The following is a 16,848-nucleotide window of genomic DNA, read 5'->3' on the forward strand; positions in this document are numbered from 1 at the left end:
TAAAAGCCATAACTTCTTGAGAAAAAAGCGCAGAAGAGACAGCATTTACAAAATCTGAACACCTTGTTATGATAAAGGCTCATAAGAGCTGCTACAGTCCCATTTGCTCCCTTAGCACAGGACAAGATCATCCTTTAGATGATACAGGACTTAATAGATATTTTGGAGAATGCAATACCTGAATAACTCAAGTTCTACTGTATTTTAAAGGAAATGGAATCTCACCAGGAAGCGCTAAGGTACCAGACTCAAAGGTTAGACACTGTCACACATACCTGTCTCCTGATGAAGACTTTTCTCCTCTATTTATACCACATAAATAAAGCTAGAAGGATTAAACTAGTGCCTACTAACCAAAGAACTTTAGAAATATAAAGTGTATCTAGAACACATACTGAGACCTCTCTTGTGCAGGCAGGCACCAAAAAAGCCCATCAACAAGGAAAGCACTCACCTAATGAGGGGAGAAAAAGCAATCATTATTCTTTCTACTACAGATCCTCACCCAAAGCATTCTGTCAGAAGAAATTTCAGTTCAGCATTTAGATAATTTTAAATGGCAATTACATTTAAGGAAAGCACCTTCAATCCATGATCTTTTTGTTTCCTATTTCTGGATGCTAAGGTAATTCCTACTGAAGAATTAGAACTAGCAAACTGTGCTTAAACTTTATTATATTGCATTATTTTGTTTTAATCAAAAAAATTACCAGACTGAAAACAACTCTTCAGATTGTGACAAAAGTTTATATAAACTCAAAAAGCTTAAGATCAAAATAGCCAAGAGGAGTAAGCAAGTTTCAAGTATTTAAACTGTTTAGGAAGCACCACAGATTCAAGACGACCAAGGCCAACATACAATGTGGCAACTCTGAAAGCACATCCCTGACCCCAGTAGACATTTGTCTTTGAGAAAAAGCCATCAGAAAAAAACGTGCAAGTACCGATTAGAGAAAAAACAGATCAATAATCCAACAGATATATATAACCAAGTGGTCTTGTTTCCAAACTCACATTCTATTATCAATGATGTTAAAACAGACTTCATCTTAATTCTTACCTCTCTCTGCGTAAGAAAGTGAAAAGGTGGTGTATTTTCACCTCTAGAAAACCAGAAATATAAAAGAGAGTACCACCATGATTCAGTAACCATATGCTGGGATACTTTTAAGTCCATAGAATTTCAAATCTTCTCCCCAGTAACTAATTCCATCTTTCCCCCTCATTGTCATTGCATTATCAAGACCACTGAAAGTTACTAGAAGGATTAACATACATCTAATGACAGTCACAGTCCCAAAGGTGACATTTCAACAAGGAAAGGTAAATACTACAAAAAGAGTGACTTCTGCCATCCTTCAGGACCACATACCATCATTCAGGGCCTCTAAACACACGAAGAATGAAATATACTAAGACAGCTTATTTCACAGATAATAAATCTGAAAAAAAATTGGCCTTAGTCAAAAAGGTATTACTTTAAAACAATGAAAAAAGATACATCCATTTCTTAATCTTTCCATAAGACACACCTTGCAGGTAAAAAAAAGCATAAATAGCTCTGACTTAAAAATCACGAGGAAAACCACTCCATGAGCTTCCACTCTTAAACTTTTTCAAACTCAATACTGAATCACCAACATTCAGTACTTTTGTAAGAAGAAACATATACTGGAAATGAGTGCTACAAGAGATATTTTAGAAGGGAGTTATATTTTTGTCTTTCTGTAACCATCAGACTTTCGTGAAGTCTTTCAGCTTCTTGTATGTTGAAAGGGGAGGTCTTTGCAAACAAAAGATTAAGCTTTGCTGTGCTGTTAAGCAAATACATTCTGGATATCTACCTCTGCGTCACAGGACTATCATGATGCAAAACAACAGCCTATCAAGAACAATGTTCCATTTCTGATAATGGCCAACAATGAAATAATTCAGAAGATGTCATAAATCCCTGGAAATGCAGCTAATTGCCCACACCATATCCCAAGAGAAATTCCTTCCTGACTCTTGACTGCTCAGCTTTAATGCACGGACTGAAAATCAGTGTTATCCCAGCTGGTACTCTTGCTAATGTGGTTAATCTTTACAGAATTGTATTATTTACCTTAGTTAATCATACAAATTAAATCCTCGGCTCAACTTTGGGCTGCATATAAAAATTCTTCCTATTTATTAGTATTTCAACCTTCTATTGTTATGCAATACACCAAAATTGGTCATTATCATCAAATATGCTGGCAAGTCAATTGTCTTTAAATCCACTTTTGCCTTATTCTCCCCCTCATTTTTGAACATGCTGTTGCTTTTCCACAGGATGAAGCAGAAAAAGTATTTATTGAAACATGGTTAATCTGAAGTTTTCCTGGATTTGTTTTTCTAACAAGAGCATATTGGAGAATTCATCCTTTTGAGGTCTGCGACGGTGCCTGCTGTAATACTCATGTTCTAATTTTATTACTAAACTTCAAAAAATTGGCGCAAAAAAGGCAAATCCAAAATGAGATTCAAAAGTAAGTTTCATGTTAGTAGCTGGCTGTCACTCTAGAATAATATTTGTTTTAGGAACCATGAGTTAATGAGTAGCCCATGGCTATATGATAACCATTGTCTCCCTTGGCGATTAGACTCCTTTTCGGACAGGTTTATCTCACAGTGTTTTACTTCATGTCCTGTGCACTCCACCCACATCAGTAGTCTCCAGGGATCTTAGGAAAACAAGACATGGGGAGAGTTCCTGTAAGCAAGAACATTATTACTTTCACTGGGAACATGAATACAATTTGGACTAGCTGTTTGGTCCTGCCTCTCATTTTTTTTTTTCTCATGTACCAAGTCCATGTACTTGGGCAGAAGGATTAGGGTACAGTTAATTTTACTTGGATTCTTTGAGAAACTTCATATTTGCAATATTCTTTTGTAATGATACAACATTTTTCACCCCAAGCATACCAAAGCTAGGATGCTCTATCCCTCTAATTTTAGTTAATACTGAGCAAATCTACTGGATTGTTTGGTCAGCAATATCAAACAGGTGACATTAACTTTCCTTCTGGCTACTAGAACTTTGTGTGCCATTTTAAAAAGGTGTAAGATTAAGGATAGTGGATTGCAGAAGTAATAGGAATACAGAAAAAAATAGGTGCATCTTTCCATCTCACTTAGGTAGGAATGAAAAGCTCTGGGTGGATTTGGTTTGCACACCCAGTCTGACTCCCCCGTTACAACACCCTTTGGCCTCCCCCAAGCCTCCCATACAGTTTCACAGCTCACTTGACAGAAGTCTATCTTGACTTCTGGAGTGCCTGATCAACACAGAAAGAGCAGAAAATGTGGAGCACTTCCTGAACTGGAGTTTCAAAGGTAACAACAGAGGACACAATTTTGCACAAAGTTGCACGTTTCAGCCCAACCACATTTCATTTTCCATCACACTATGAAATCAAGCCCTCCAGAAAGTAAAGGTTCTTTCCCACTCAGGTTCTGTGTAGTCCACAAAGGGCGCACTGAGCTGGTAGTCAGGTGCCCTCAAGTTCACATCTCACATGATTGATCAAATTGTATATCCTGATTTTTGGCATAACTAGGACTAGAACCTTTGTCTGTAAAGACCCAAACAAACCCCACACACCCCTTATTATAAAAGCGCGCTACGACCTCAGGCAGAAGAAAATATTACATGGAAACCACGGGACAAGAACCACCAGCGAAGGGATTAAAGGGAGGCAATAATGTTTGCAGCCACAGGCAACTGAGAAGTCCCCGCAGACATCAGCACAGCGCACTGTGATGCCTGGGCAGCACTGCAGGCCGCTGCTTGCTGAATGGGAACGTGTGCCACACCAGGCCACAGACATTTATCTGGATGAACAATAAATTACTCCTTTAGGTCAAGCATGTAGTGGAATTCCCCGGATCCAAGTTCTTGAGGCATTTGTTTTGACAGCTACAACTCAATTACCAACAATGATTGTACATAAGATACTACTGTCTGCAGTATTTTATAAAAATATCAAGGTCTTAGTAATTATGGAAAATAATTAAATTCCTTTATTAGACTAAGACAGGAAATGATGATGTATGTGCTAGCAAAGTTTTATTACATGTATAAACGCCATCTTTATTCCTATATTTCCTTCCTCTTTGCTCAAATTCTGCTTACTCAAACAGCAAGGCTGTTCCAAACACTGGGGACCATCACCTGGGGATCTTTCTCATGCCCTCTCAGGTTTGTTTTCCAAATTTTCTTTTCTTTTTTTTTTTTTTTTTACTGTTTGTCATTGCAAGAGTGCTTTCACATGTAGGAGGTCAAATCCAGTTAAAGGAATGAATTTGAACTGTGTATGTTAAAATACATTAAAACCTTCAAGGAAGTTGTCATTCCGAAGTTAAGCAACCTCCATGTTACCTTAATTTGTGATGCCCACAAAAATATTTAACCACCTTTTATTTTACATTTTTGGCTTGGCTTAGAAATACTGTGGATAGATGACACACCTAAACAAGTAGAACCAATGTGTTGAAATTTTGTCTGTCTTCATAACAAAGTTACTTCTTTCCCAAGAAATTCTTGCCAACTTCTTTATTTTATAATAATAAAGAGATCATGTTCCAGAATAAAGTGTTTAAGTATGGAAATTCAATAGATTCACTAGGAAAAAGTATTTCTTATTTTACTTAATTATACAAAGATTACATGCATTTCTACTGGGGAAAAACCCAACAACAAGAAGAAACCAAACAAAAACAATGCAGGAAGCATTTTTGTCCTGCAAGACAGTGAATTATACTGCATGTGTTTCATGAACTGCAGAAAATACTTCTTCATTAACAAGATGACTAATTTTCAGTATTACCAGCCAGTCCAGCAGTGAAAATTACTAAGTTTTCACTCTGCCTAAAACCACAATGAACTTCATTTGAACAGAAGCATTGATTCTATTAACAATAATGAGAAAATGAAAGTCTCTGAACATGTAAATAATATCTTGCCCTCTTGAAAAGTTATACCACATATAGCAACAGCTGCCTACATTTTAGTAGATGACTGGGCACATCCTGCCTGACGCAAGCCTGGAAAATCACTTATAAACACTTGAAAAAAAAACCAAAAAAACCCCCGCCACCATATCAGAGTACAGAGTGAAACCAGAAAGGACCCTCCTTTAAAAGGCAAACTAACCACATTGCCTGTCAACTTGCAGCTAAATACCTACATGCTTGTGCGTTACAACCATTTACCCACCATCTCCCCTCTCTTAGGTGAGTTTTCATAGCACTTTACTCCATCTGCTCAAGCCTCAACAAGCTCAAGTGACTCAGGCCAGTACCTTCATATTCATCAGGGTGGGGCAAGGGAGACGAACTCACTAAAGTCAGACATTCTGGGGAGTATAAGAATGCAAATCACTGAAGTCAGCATTTTGAATAACATCCATAACTCAAAGCTAAAATCTGTGCTATGCCAGACCAACAGGGTAAAAACTTATCATATGCCTAACAAGAAACATTCATAAATACACCCAAAACCCCCTGAAATTTCACGTTAGTCTTCAAAAAACACTCCTCACCAACTGCACAATAATCAAGTGAAGAAGGGACACGGTAAAAACAACTGCTGTTGGTGGCCCATCTAGGAATACGGAATAAACAGCACTCCTAAATGCCTGACCAGTCAGGCAGCAGAGGGGTATCCAACAGACCCACTGCCTTACAAGATTAAGGCTAGAACTGAACAAAAATCCAGCTACAGTCATTAGGCTGAAGTCTCCCCCTCTCTACTTTTTCTATTCACCTCTAAGCAGTCAGACTTATCCCAAACCTTGAAAGTCAGCTAATTCAAAAAAATGGCACTACCTGGCTACATCAAAAAGGAAACACAAGACTAGAACTGCAGGTTAGCACAGGCACGCCAATCAAAAATGACAAGGGAACCATGAAAGGCTGGCTCAGAGAACAAAATAAAACAACTTTGGAAGAGATAAGGTATATCTGAAGACCTGGATACCCTGAACCGAACGAGCAAATGCTCCTATTTCTAATATTTTCTTTCCTAGAAGAGCTTCAGATAACATTAAATAGCAAGACCAGTGTCTAAATATGGATTTCTGAATGTAGACTGGTCAGGTTCTGAAAAAAGGTACAGCCCCCTGCTAAACTAACAGCCAAAATTAAACCAGCTGACATCGAGCTGTAGTACTAACAGGGTTTTGCTCAAGACAGTATATTAACATAACCAAGAGATACAAGCATGCCCAGAAGCTTTTCCTTTCTTTCCTAAGTACATCAGTTGGTCTAACAGAAGTTATTAGCCCACACTACAGATTTGGTTCCTCTTGCATCTGGTGGAAAACAGTCACACACCAACACTTTATTAGACACGAAAATCATGAAGGTTACAAATGGGAGTTCCAGCAACACCTGGATATATCATCAAAGACAAGGCTGACTGAAAAAAAAAGCTATTTATCGTATATTGCACCTGACACAAACTTTGAGCCAGAGTTAATTCTGTAACCTGAGCCCACCCACAAAGTAGACGCCTCCTTGTAAAAAAACATCTCTAGCCAGTTTTGCATAACCTGTTCAGGAGAGGCTTTGTTTCTTCTGAACAACTTTGTGCTAGTTTACGAAGAACCATGCAAAAGAAACAAGTTCTCTAAATTAAGATATTTTAGACTGAAGTTTGTAGAATGAAGCAGTTAAAAGAAAAATAAGGCTTGAGTCTCTGCAACCTATTTCACACAAATTCTTTGCCTTATGTATAAATACTAGGAGAGTTTCTAGGTAAAAGTCCCAAGTATTTACACATTTCCATGTAGAAAAGGGACACTGGTGATCCTGTCACTGAACAATGATTATAAAAATATTCAGGGAACACCTTTATAGTCTGAGAAATGATGAAAGGAAAGGAAAAAAGAATTAAAAAGCATGCAGATAAATTCTGAAGAGCTTGACTTACCCAGCCTGGATAATTTAAAGATATTCTGCAAACTTACATTCGTGTTTAATGGCTTTACTCTCAGTGCTCAGAGCAGGAAGGAATTTGATCTATGACAGTCATTTCTGTCTCGATTCTAGTTTTGATTTCTGACGTTCTTCAGAAAATTTTATCTATGGTCTGGTTGGAGTTTTTTCAAGGGTGTTTTTTGTGTGTGTGCACGTACATGTTCAATGCTTTTTTCCCCACAATCAGGAACAGAGGTTAGTGGACTGTGTGAAAAACTTACACCCTGACCAGTTTCTATGGGCTAGCAGAATAAAAAGAAACTAACAACTAACTTTTGAGAAAACTGCTGTGTGGTGATAGCCCTGATAACCTCTTGATGGTTTAAGGGGAACACCTCAGCCCCTGGAATGGTGCTCCCAGAAACCACTGTCAGTGGACAAGGAGGCTCCAGTGACTTCCTGAAAGTCAAGTCATATTGATAGGATTACAGAAAAATGGAGTGTTGTGGAGAGGACATAGCCCTTCTTCGAGATACTCTATGAAGACCCAGGGAGCCAACCCTCAGGCTATGCTGTCTATCACTTCAAAACCAGTTATTGACTAAGCCACCCAAACCACCTAAGAGGAAAAAAAAAAATGTGTAAAAGCAATTGGGCATGAGCAAAAAGTGGGGGAGAAATGCCATGTCTCTGTGAGGGTAGCTGAGAGCAACTGCCCTGTCTCCTCCTACCCCTTCAGACAATGTAGGGGTAAGAAAACCATGTACTATCTATACTCTTTATTTTACATCTTATACTTTACTCTCTTACACCACCTATACCTTATGTCTTACCTTATATTCTTACAATATGCTTTCGCTTTGACCTCACAGCTACTCTGATGCCAATTTCACTGGGACATATCTTTATTCTAAAGGCCCCTTGTTTACTAACAGTGTTTTGCCACTTTAATAACAGCAACTTGCCTTACACTTTGCAACTTACTAAGTATACATCTTACTTTATATTAGTTGTTGTGTTCCTTTGTGGTGTGTAGTTCTTTTTTAACATATGTGTTAATGGGAAACAGCTATATTCTTTCCTTTTGCTTTGTGTTATAGAGAAGGTGGTGTTCAGGTAATTTTGTTGTTCTGTGTTACGGAGAGAGGTTTTAGATTTGTGTTTTAGGTTGTTGTGTTTCTGGTTAGTAGTTCTGTTATTAGTTAAGTCTGTCATGGGAGGTATACTGCTGTATTGAAACTTAAGTTTGGTGTCCTTGTCTCTGTAGAATGTTTTGTCCTGGTTTCTCTTGGGGTTTTTGGGCATCAATTAAATACAATCATGCAGCTAAATATTATCACCAGCAATGCAAAACCCACAATAACAGTCACATGCTTGTACTAATAAAAGTTATTTCAGGGCTGCTGCAGAGAAAGTTCTTTTCTTGCTATTAAATGTGCTCCTACAGCAGAGTGTCGAAGACCCTTCCAGCCTGTGTGCTGCCCACTGTTGGCAGGCAGTGTTGTGTTCCTAAGACTTCGATGTTCTGGGATGCTTATAACTGATACCTTGACAGAGAAAGTTCTCCCTGGCTATTAAGTGTGGTCTCATAGCAGAGGTCGAAGACCCTTCTAACCTGCGTGCTGTCCATCGTTTGACAGGCAGTGTTGGATTCATAAGACTTCGATTTTCTGGAGACACTTATAGCTACTAAGTTCTCCCTGGCTAAAGTGTGATCCTCACAGGAAGGTCAAAAACCTTTCCAGCCTGTGTTCTGTCCAGCGTTAAACAGGCACTGCTGGGTTCATAAAGCTTTAATTGTTCCAAGGATGCTTATAGCTAATAACTTTATATTAATACAGGTGGGACAAGAAATTCTGGCATTTCTGCCCCTCCTTTTCACCTGACAGCTGCCATTGTTTTTCCTCTCCAAATGCTACAGTTCTATGACTGCTCTTCAGCTATTTAGTTATACTCATCATTCTACCTGAAAAATTAAATTATTTGAAATTACTGCACAATGTCTCAGAAGGAGGGAAGCTAGGAGTGCAACTGTTTGAAGTGCCAGAAAAAAGCCATGAGCGATATTCTTCCTTAAGCAGTCTCACTGATTTAACAGTCTCCAGCCCTATCATAAACACCACAATCTCAAAAATAAATGAAAATAATCAGATTTATTCAATTCATGTCCAGTGAAGAACAGAGTTTTGGGATGGGTTTTGTTTGTTTGTTTTGTTGTTGTTGTTTGTTTGTAATTGCATATAACATGAGTGGAAAGCCTGCTAAGAATAAGTTTAATAAACTGAACCTAGCAACCTTTCACAACCTTATCACCAACTGTAAAAGGCTAAAGATGGGTTAAAAATAATGGACAAGATTACTGCAGTAGCATTCCTCTAGCAGAAACCCACATTAGAGTTGTTTAATAGGTCAGCAGCAATTGCAGAACATGCAGATCTGACAACACTAAGTTCAAACTTGTATATGCAGCTACCTAAAAACTGCAGTCTCTTATTCATTTACTCTTTCAAGTATGCTTTCTCTGGGCCCACATCCAGCGGATGTAACAGATGGAAACTGCCAGTGAAACATGTCAAAGTTATGTAGGCCATCATGCATGAACCAGGCTTCCCAAAAGCTCTCTTGAATCAGACTGCTGGATTCAGCCACGCACCCAAAATACCACCTGCCTTCACATTCACACCGTGACAGAGCCAGCACTTTTCTCAGGTAGACGAAACTTGATTTACAGCAAATTAAAAAGTCTAAGTTATTCATAAATATCCAGGTCATAATTACTATATTTATAGTTTAGCTTTAAACCAAATGTAACACAGTGGGACAGCAACTGTGACAGCGCTTTGATGCCACTGCCTGCCCCAGGACACCAGCCTAGGTCATGGCATCTCCTACTTTCAGACATTCCGCAGCTCTTCCCAGCATTCAAGCAGAAGGATACATCATCAGAAGACAGATCACTAATTATTTGTAGAGTAATTACCACTAATAATCACATTACTACATTATTAGATTCGATTGATTTAAGTCCTTGCTGTCACCAAAATGAGCATCCCCTAAGCTTTATGTTCTTACCAACACCCACAGTGCTATTACCATTATCCATGTAGCGACAAAGGCTGCAGGAAATCATTTAGCTGAAAACTAAGGTGAGGAGAGGAAATAAGGCAGAGGAAAAAAAAAGAAATTGTTTTAATTCAGATGAGCATCTTAACCTACCAGGCTTCCTGAATCCTGATGCTGCTGCAAAGAAGAGGGTAACATGCAGAGACATGCAAGGAAGGATTACTGCTACACTTTTAGAATGTTCAACTCTTTCTAAAAGCAAAGTAATAATTCATTTTACTTCTGGGACCTTAAGATTGATCTACTCTTCTTGTCCCTCAGTGAAATTCTCATTGGAAAAGAACACTCTAGTAAGAACAAACCAGTATTCACGTGCATTCTACTCATCACAGGAAAGTAACTGACTGATACAAATTCTTTGGTTTGCTAAAGTAACACGGGTTTCAAAATGCAGGATTTATTTGGCATTTTCTCCAAGAAATCATTAATTAACTACAACAGGACACTTGAGGGAGCAAGGCTCTGCAGTTACTTTTTATTTTGTTTTGTGTTGCAGCAGAAGAGCATTAGCAGTGATCATCTAAGTAATACAAGAGAGCACTTTCTAAGGCAGGCACACATAAGGGAATAAGACAGCTGAAAAATTTAAATTACTCCCATACAGTCTTGTACAGTAGACACCTTTTCTACAACTCCAATAGCCCTTGAAACACACATTTCAAACTACCATCACCTTTCCACTACTATACTAATGCATATTACAAGTTAATATTTAATTAAGATATTCTTTTACTTGCAGACAATGTTATACTAGTTGTTTTCATAGTTAACTTCTGGTTTAGCAGAGGTACCGCTCATGTGTGCTACAGGTATGAGGTAACACTGAAGTCTTCCTCAGTAAGCAGTGAACAGAGTCCAACACAGACACACCTAGATTTTTATCTGGGGAGAGAAACCTGGGACCCCATAGGTAATGTTATACCTATAAATAGAAGCAAGTAAGGAGCATGTGAATATTTCCTGCCCAATGGCACTGTACATGTCTGGTTTACCAGTTCCAAGTTATTTTCAGCTCCTTCAAAGTAGGGAAAATGACATGTGAAGCCAAGAATCTGCAGTGAATGCAATGCAAGGGAAACACCTGTCGTGAGGTCAGTTAAAAAACAGAACAAATATACCCACCATGCAAGCTGTGAAAGGTGAAAGGTTGCAGCAGTTTCTAGAGAAGAGTGCCTTATAAAGGCAGGAGACTTTCTTCGCTGCAGATAACCGAAGAGAAGAAAGGGGAAAGCATTCCTTACAGTTACAGCAACTGAAGAACATCCAACGTTATTCCTTTCCTTTTAACAAAAATATTTGCTATAATTAGGCAGTTTTGAACAGTATCCAGAATAAAAATCATTAGCTGCTTTTCATATAAAGGTCTGTGAGGCAAAGACAGGTTCAGCTGTATTATGCACCAGCCAAGTTGACAGCTAAGTATGCTGTGTGACTGTTCACTGTTCCCACTACAAGATGCACTCCTTCCAATTAACTGATGATCTCTATGGGTCCCTTACAACTTGAGATATTCTATAATGCACCCCATTCAAAATCTAGAGAGGTTTAGTCTAACAGGTGACAATCAGCACACTGGACTTTTACTGACTCAAGAACACTGGTGTGCTTTTTTCACATCTAGGCCTTACCTGTTCTAGCTCAAGATTAGGACTTCTCTGCATAACAATATTATCCATATTTCATCATAGCCTATCTTGAACTGGACAGTGTCTTAAGGCCTTATGAGGAATTTTTTAAAGATCCTTCCATAAATGCAGAATGGAAGACAACAAAACAGATGTGTTCCTTTTCTTCTAGCATTCAAAATTATTGCAGGAATAATGTGATAAAATGCTATATCAAAAACAAGTGAAAAAACTGCCAGCTGTTATTTAAATCCCTGACAGGTCTAGAAGGGCCTATGAAAGGAGTGGACAATGCAGCTAAGAAATGGTTTTTTTTTAATTTGTGAGAAAGCTCCCGTTTCCACAAGCTAATGGCATTCCTTCTCACCTCTTACTTGAATGCCTCTGAGCACAACAAAAACGCTGCATCCTCAAGAAGTGAAATGTTACCTCTAAACTCTTCAACGAGGCTTATTTTCTGTTGAATATGTATCAATATGCTCTCTGTATTACAGGTCTGTGTTATTCCAGGATCAGTGTAAGCACCTCTCTGTTTCAATCAGCATAGTCTCTTAACCTACTAAACTACAAAGTTTACAGTACAGATGTAGCCCAAATTATGACTGTTTAACAAGTAATTGTAGGTAAAACACTTTGTTTCTCTCCTCCGTTTTTACAGTTCACCAAAAATACTACAGTACTCAATTCTCCTCTATTATGAAAAATGGTACTGCAGCATCAGACACCACTGCTGAAGACTAAAAATGACTGACACCATGTCAGGTTTACCAGCACTATTCATGTTTTACTCCTTTCCCATTATGAATTTTAAAATAAGTTTAAAAAGCAAGTCTCATAACTTAAGGAACAATGCTTGTCTTTGTTATTACTTTGAACTTCAAGAGCAATTAATGCTATTTGTGACACAGAAGTTTGGAATCTCTTTCAGAGAGCTTAATATAGATCTCTGTTAAATGCAGGTGAGCAAAGCAATTAAGTTACACTGATCTCTAGTCAAAATTGCAATGAAAATATATCCTATGCAAACAAAAAAACCCCCAAAACTCAAAATGGTCTTTTTTTTTTAATGGAGCAAATGTACTGAAGAAACCATAGTCTTTCACCAATATCAGTATTAATGTCACATTCATTGGAAGGGTAAAAAATAGTAATCAACCACAGAAAATACTCTGCCTTTATTTTGGTGCTCAACTAAGCACTGTAATAGACCAGCAGCTGATTCTTTTCAGCTTTCCTCCACAGGACCTGATTGGATTTTGAAGCACTTAACTGAACACAAGGCAGCACCCACAGAAGTTTTGCTGTGTGACCATGTAAGCCTGTCGCTGTTTGTTAATCCGCAATAAATTCACTATTGTTTGTAAATTCAGCTTCCGGGTTTTTGTATATTAAGCACTCGGAGGCAATCAGAGACACTTGGGCTGCTGCTCTATGTGGCATGATAAGAACTTACCCTTCCCCCGCTTTCCAAAAGGCCACAAGCGAAAGGGAGGACCAGCGAGGAATAAAGCAGACCTCACTCCTAATCGTCTATCAGACAAATGCAACACGAGCTCGAAGGGTGGAGATTCAGAACAGAAGCAACTGTTACTGATGCCTAATATAACACACTTGCACTTGACGGATCATTTCTCAGTAATACAAAGTTCAAACACAGAGGGTGTTTCTCACACCAAAATGTTAAGAAGGCTCAACCGATAACATGAGACTTGCGAGATGGGTATGGAAAATGCATGGAAAGCTGAAACTGCAAACCAGCACGTTACCAAAGCAATTACGAATAAGAAAGATCACAGTTGCTTTTATTAGTGCCGACACTTCCTCGGGAAAGAGTGATACAACTAAGAGGCAGACAAATACAATTTGCTTGCCAGAGACATTGACACAAACCGATGCGTTACCCGGAGAGACACGTACTCCTATTATTCTGCAGGTTTTTCTTCAGCCCTGCCCTTCTCACACCGGAGACCCAAACAGCTGCAGTATGCACCGAGAGAAAGGCTGAGTGAATGGATTCCCCAAACTTCTGACTGGGCACAGAAATGTTGGCAGTTTCTTTCTCAAACAGCAAGAAGGACGTTTCCCTTTTCAAATCATGCTGCTAACAGCAGCCCCAACTTGCACAGAATAAGAAAGGGTCCCTCAGGCCTTTCCCCCTTCAAAATATCAATGCTCCCTGTTCCTGCCATAATCACGCACAAACACCGGCCCCCAGTAGAACTCCCAACGCGTCAAAGGAGAAAACATTAAGAGCATCAGTGGGACAAATACTGGGTTTGGTCAGGGGAGAAACGTATCAGGAAATAGCTGAGAATGTGCGAGTAACGCACAAATGACTCAGGATCCATTGCCATTACAATGGGGAAAACAGGCAACTCGTTTTCCACATATGGAGGGATCCACCCACCCTGGGACAAAAGTACAGAACAAATGCCAAATGTTTTGTAGCAACTTCAAAAAGCCCAAAATATTTTTCACAAAAGCCCCCATCATAACACAATGAGAGTTTGGCTAAAGTAAACCTTGACTCTTCTCCGTTTTACAACATAAATCACACAAAATAAGTACAGCTGTTGCATTGAGCCATTTTTGAGTCTTGCCTAAGTCCCGTGTTTGATATCTCTTTGTAATTACAGTGACACTTTTTGACACTCCGGCTTTTACTTTTACAAAGTCAACATAACTGACTACCGGTACTTTGTGGTTGTTACAAAACAAACTCATTGTTTCTGTTTTCATTGAGACCATCGAGTGCAGCTCTCTGACTTACAAGACACAAGGCTTGCAGCACATAGCAGGTAGACACCTTCACATGCCACAAACACTGCACTTCCGCTGCTCAGCCTGCTGGAGGAAAACCCAACCATCAGTGTCTGCTCCACAGATACTCAGCATTCTCTCCACCAGAGTGAGCGAGGGGTCAGACTCTCAGGAAAACATAACTGGTATTGACAACTGGCTCAAGAGTCGGACACATCCAGTGAGAAGGTAAGTAACGAGGGCTGCACTTCCATCACCAGACCAGCTGCAGACAAAGGGCAACACACACACAAATGATCTTTCTAAACACACATGTAGTAACTGCGACAAAATAGTTCACATTGTATTCTAGGCACGTCAGCGTTAGAAAAGGAGCAACCTAGACGGTAAAGATCACATTCAGGAACCGGACCAAACTGCTGTAAGGAAGAAACTAAGGGCAGCAAGTTATCACTAGTTTTGTTGAAGCGTTAACCTACAGTTCATGCGATTTTGAGGCATAATTATTCACAGTTCACCCGACTACAGGTCGCCAGCAGAATTCATGCAAAAAGTAACCGAGAATATCTTGCTTGGGATACTGACAGCGTATCAGGTCACTCCCATCAATTGCATCTCACTCTCCTGCACTGAGGTTTGCAGACCTAAAACCAGCAGCAAAGAGCTTTCTACCTTCTGTCTCTGTGTAATTAGCACTATTAATCCCAGGCTATCCGAGCCCCCTGGCGTGGCTCTGATTTGGCGTTAATCTCTGCCGAGGTCTCTTCTTCGTCCCCACAGAAAGCCATTTAAACCTTGGCACGCCGTTCGGTTTAAAGTGATGTTCTGTCGCAGAGGGATTAGCCCCGCACTGTAAGGGTGGGAAGCACAGCGAGCTGCCACACCTGCCTATATCCGCGGAAAAGGAACGAAAAGTTACTTTTCCAACGAGCCACCCCTTGGGACAAGGCGAGGGCTCCCATGCACCCCTTCCCGGCCCGGGGCGCAGGCGGCTGCACCCAGAGACGCGGGGCTCCGAGCCCCGGCCGCCTCCCGTCCCCGCCGGCACGAACTGATTAGTCATTTGCGCCGCCCGCGGGGCTCGGGCAGCCCGGGAACGGGGCGGCCGTGGCCGGGGTGGGAGAGCTCGGAGGGAGCGACGGGGGGGCCCCACTCACCCCATGAGCCAGTCCATGGCTGGGTCCCGCCGCGCCGGCAAACTCCCGCGGCCGCCGGACTCGCTGCTCACCGCCCACTCATGGGGGCAGGGGCCGCTCGGGACTCCTCCCCCGCTCGGTGTGTGCGCGGGTCTCTGCCCGGCCGGTCTGTCTGTCTGTCGGTCGGTCTGTCCCTCCCCGGTCGCGGGCGGGGCGGCCCCCCGTGCCCCCCCCCAGGCTGACACTCGCGCACTGCTGCGGCCGGAAGTAAACACACGGCGCGGGCCAACCCGGAAGCGGCCCCGCGCCGCCCCGCCCTCGCTGCCGCGCGGGGCACGCCGGAAGTTGTAGTCCGGGCGTGGCGGGCGGTGCTCGGAGCTCCGAGGGGATGAAGGGAGCGGGGCCTCTGAGCGCTCCCCAGAACGGGGACTCGTGGCGTTACTCGTCCCCTCTTGCGGGATTGCCCTGTCCGCGCCTCGGCGTTCAGTTCTCGCGGAGGGCAGCACCGGGGAGGTCGCACCCCAAGGCAGGATGTATTAGCTGGAGAAGGGAAGGGAGCCCAGGGCTCCCACGGCGCCGCCAGGCACCGACCCAGGCCCTGCTGCGTGGAGACCGCTCGGGCCTCCCGTGCCTTCAGCACCCCGAGGTTGTCCCTCTGAGGTCATCGAGTCCAGCCGTGCCCAAACACCACTCAACCACGGCACCGAGTGCCACATCCAGTCCTTCCTTAAACACCTCTAGGGCAGTGACTCCACCGCCTCCCCTGGCAGCCCATTCCCACGTCTGATCACCCTTTCTCTGAAGAAATCCCTCCTAATGTCCAAACTAAACCTCCTCTGGCACAGCTCGAGACTATGTCCTCTTGTCCTGTCTCCAGTTGCCTGCCAAAGGTTGCACTTTGTGCTGCAGAATCTCCTCTTTGAGTCAAAATTCTTCCATTCTCTGTTCCTTTAGCTGCAAAAATGACCAAAGAGAGATACCTATCCCCAGACAGCTCAACACTGCACCTCTTGGAGATTTAAACAACCCTAAATGTTTTAAGGGTAACTCTTATCCATGCAGATCATTGAGGTGCTGCGCTTCCAGAGGCTTTGTGAGACCAGTGTGTTCTCCTGACGGATTTCCCAGCCCAGCAGCACCTGGGGATGTTTGCAGAGGCAGAGCCAGGGGTGATTACATGCTTTGGGCACATGCATTAATTATGTGTTATGGGAGTGTAATGGTTACTTCATTAGACTCCCTGCAGTCACCAGCTTTCT

General features: G+C 41.5%; 1 protein-coding gene across 1 annotated transcript in view; it reads right to left on the reverse strand.

Moving 5' to 3' along the window:
* MOB2 (MOB kinase activator 2) overlaps positions 1-15,868 on the reverse strand; it is a 112,914-nt gene extending 97,046 nt beyond the window's left edge. Inside the window, exon 1 of the mRNA XM_071558794.1 lies at positions 15,611-15,868. Coding sequence (XP_071414895.1) covers positions 15,611-15,627 — 17 coding nt within the window. The 5' untranslated portion in view covers positions 15,628-15,868. The remainder of the gene's footprint in view (positions 1-15,610) is intronic.
* Positions 15,869-16,848: the final 980 nt, after the last annotated feature.

This window comes from Pithys albifrons, chromosome 6 (genome assembly GCF_047495875.1).
Source record: "Pithys albifrons albifrons isolate INPA30051 chromosome 6, PitAlb_v1, whole genome shotgun sequence".
In the NCBI taxonomy this organism is placed as follows: Eukaryota; Metazoa; Chordata; class Aves; order Passeriformes; family Thamnophilidae; genus Pithys; species Pithys albifrons.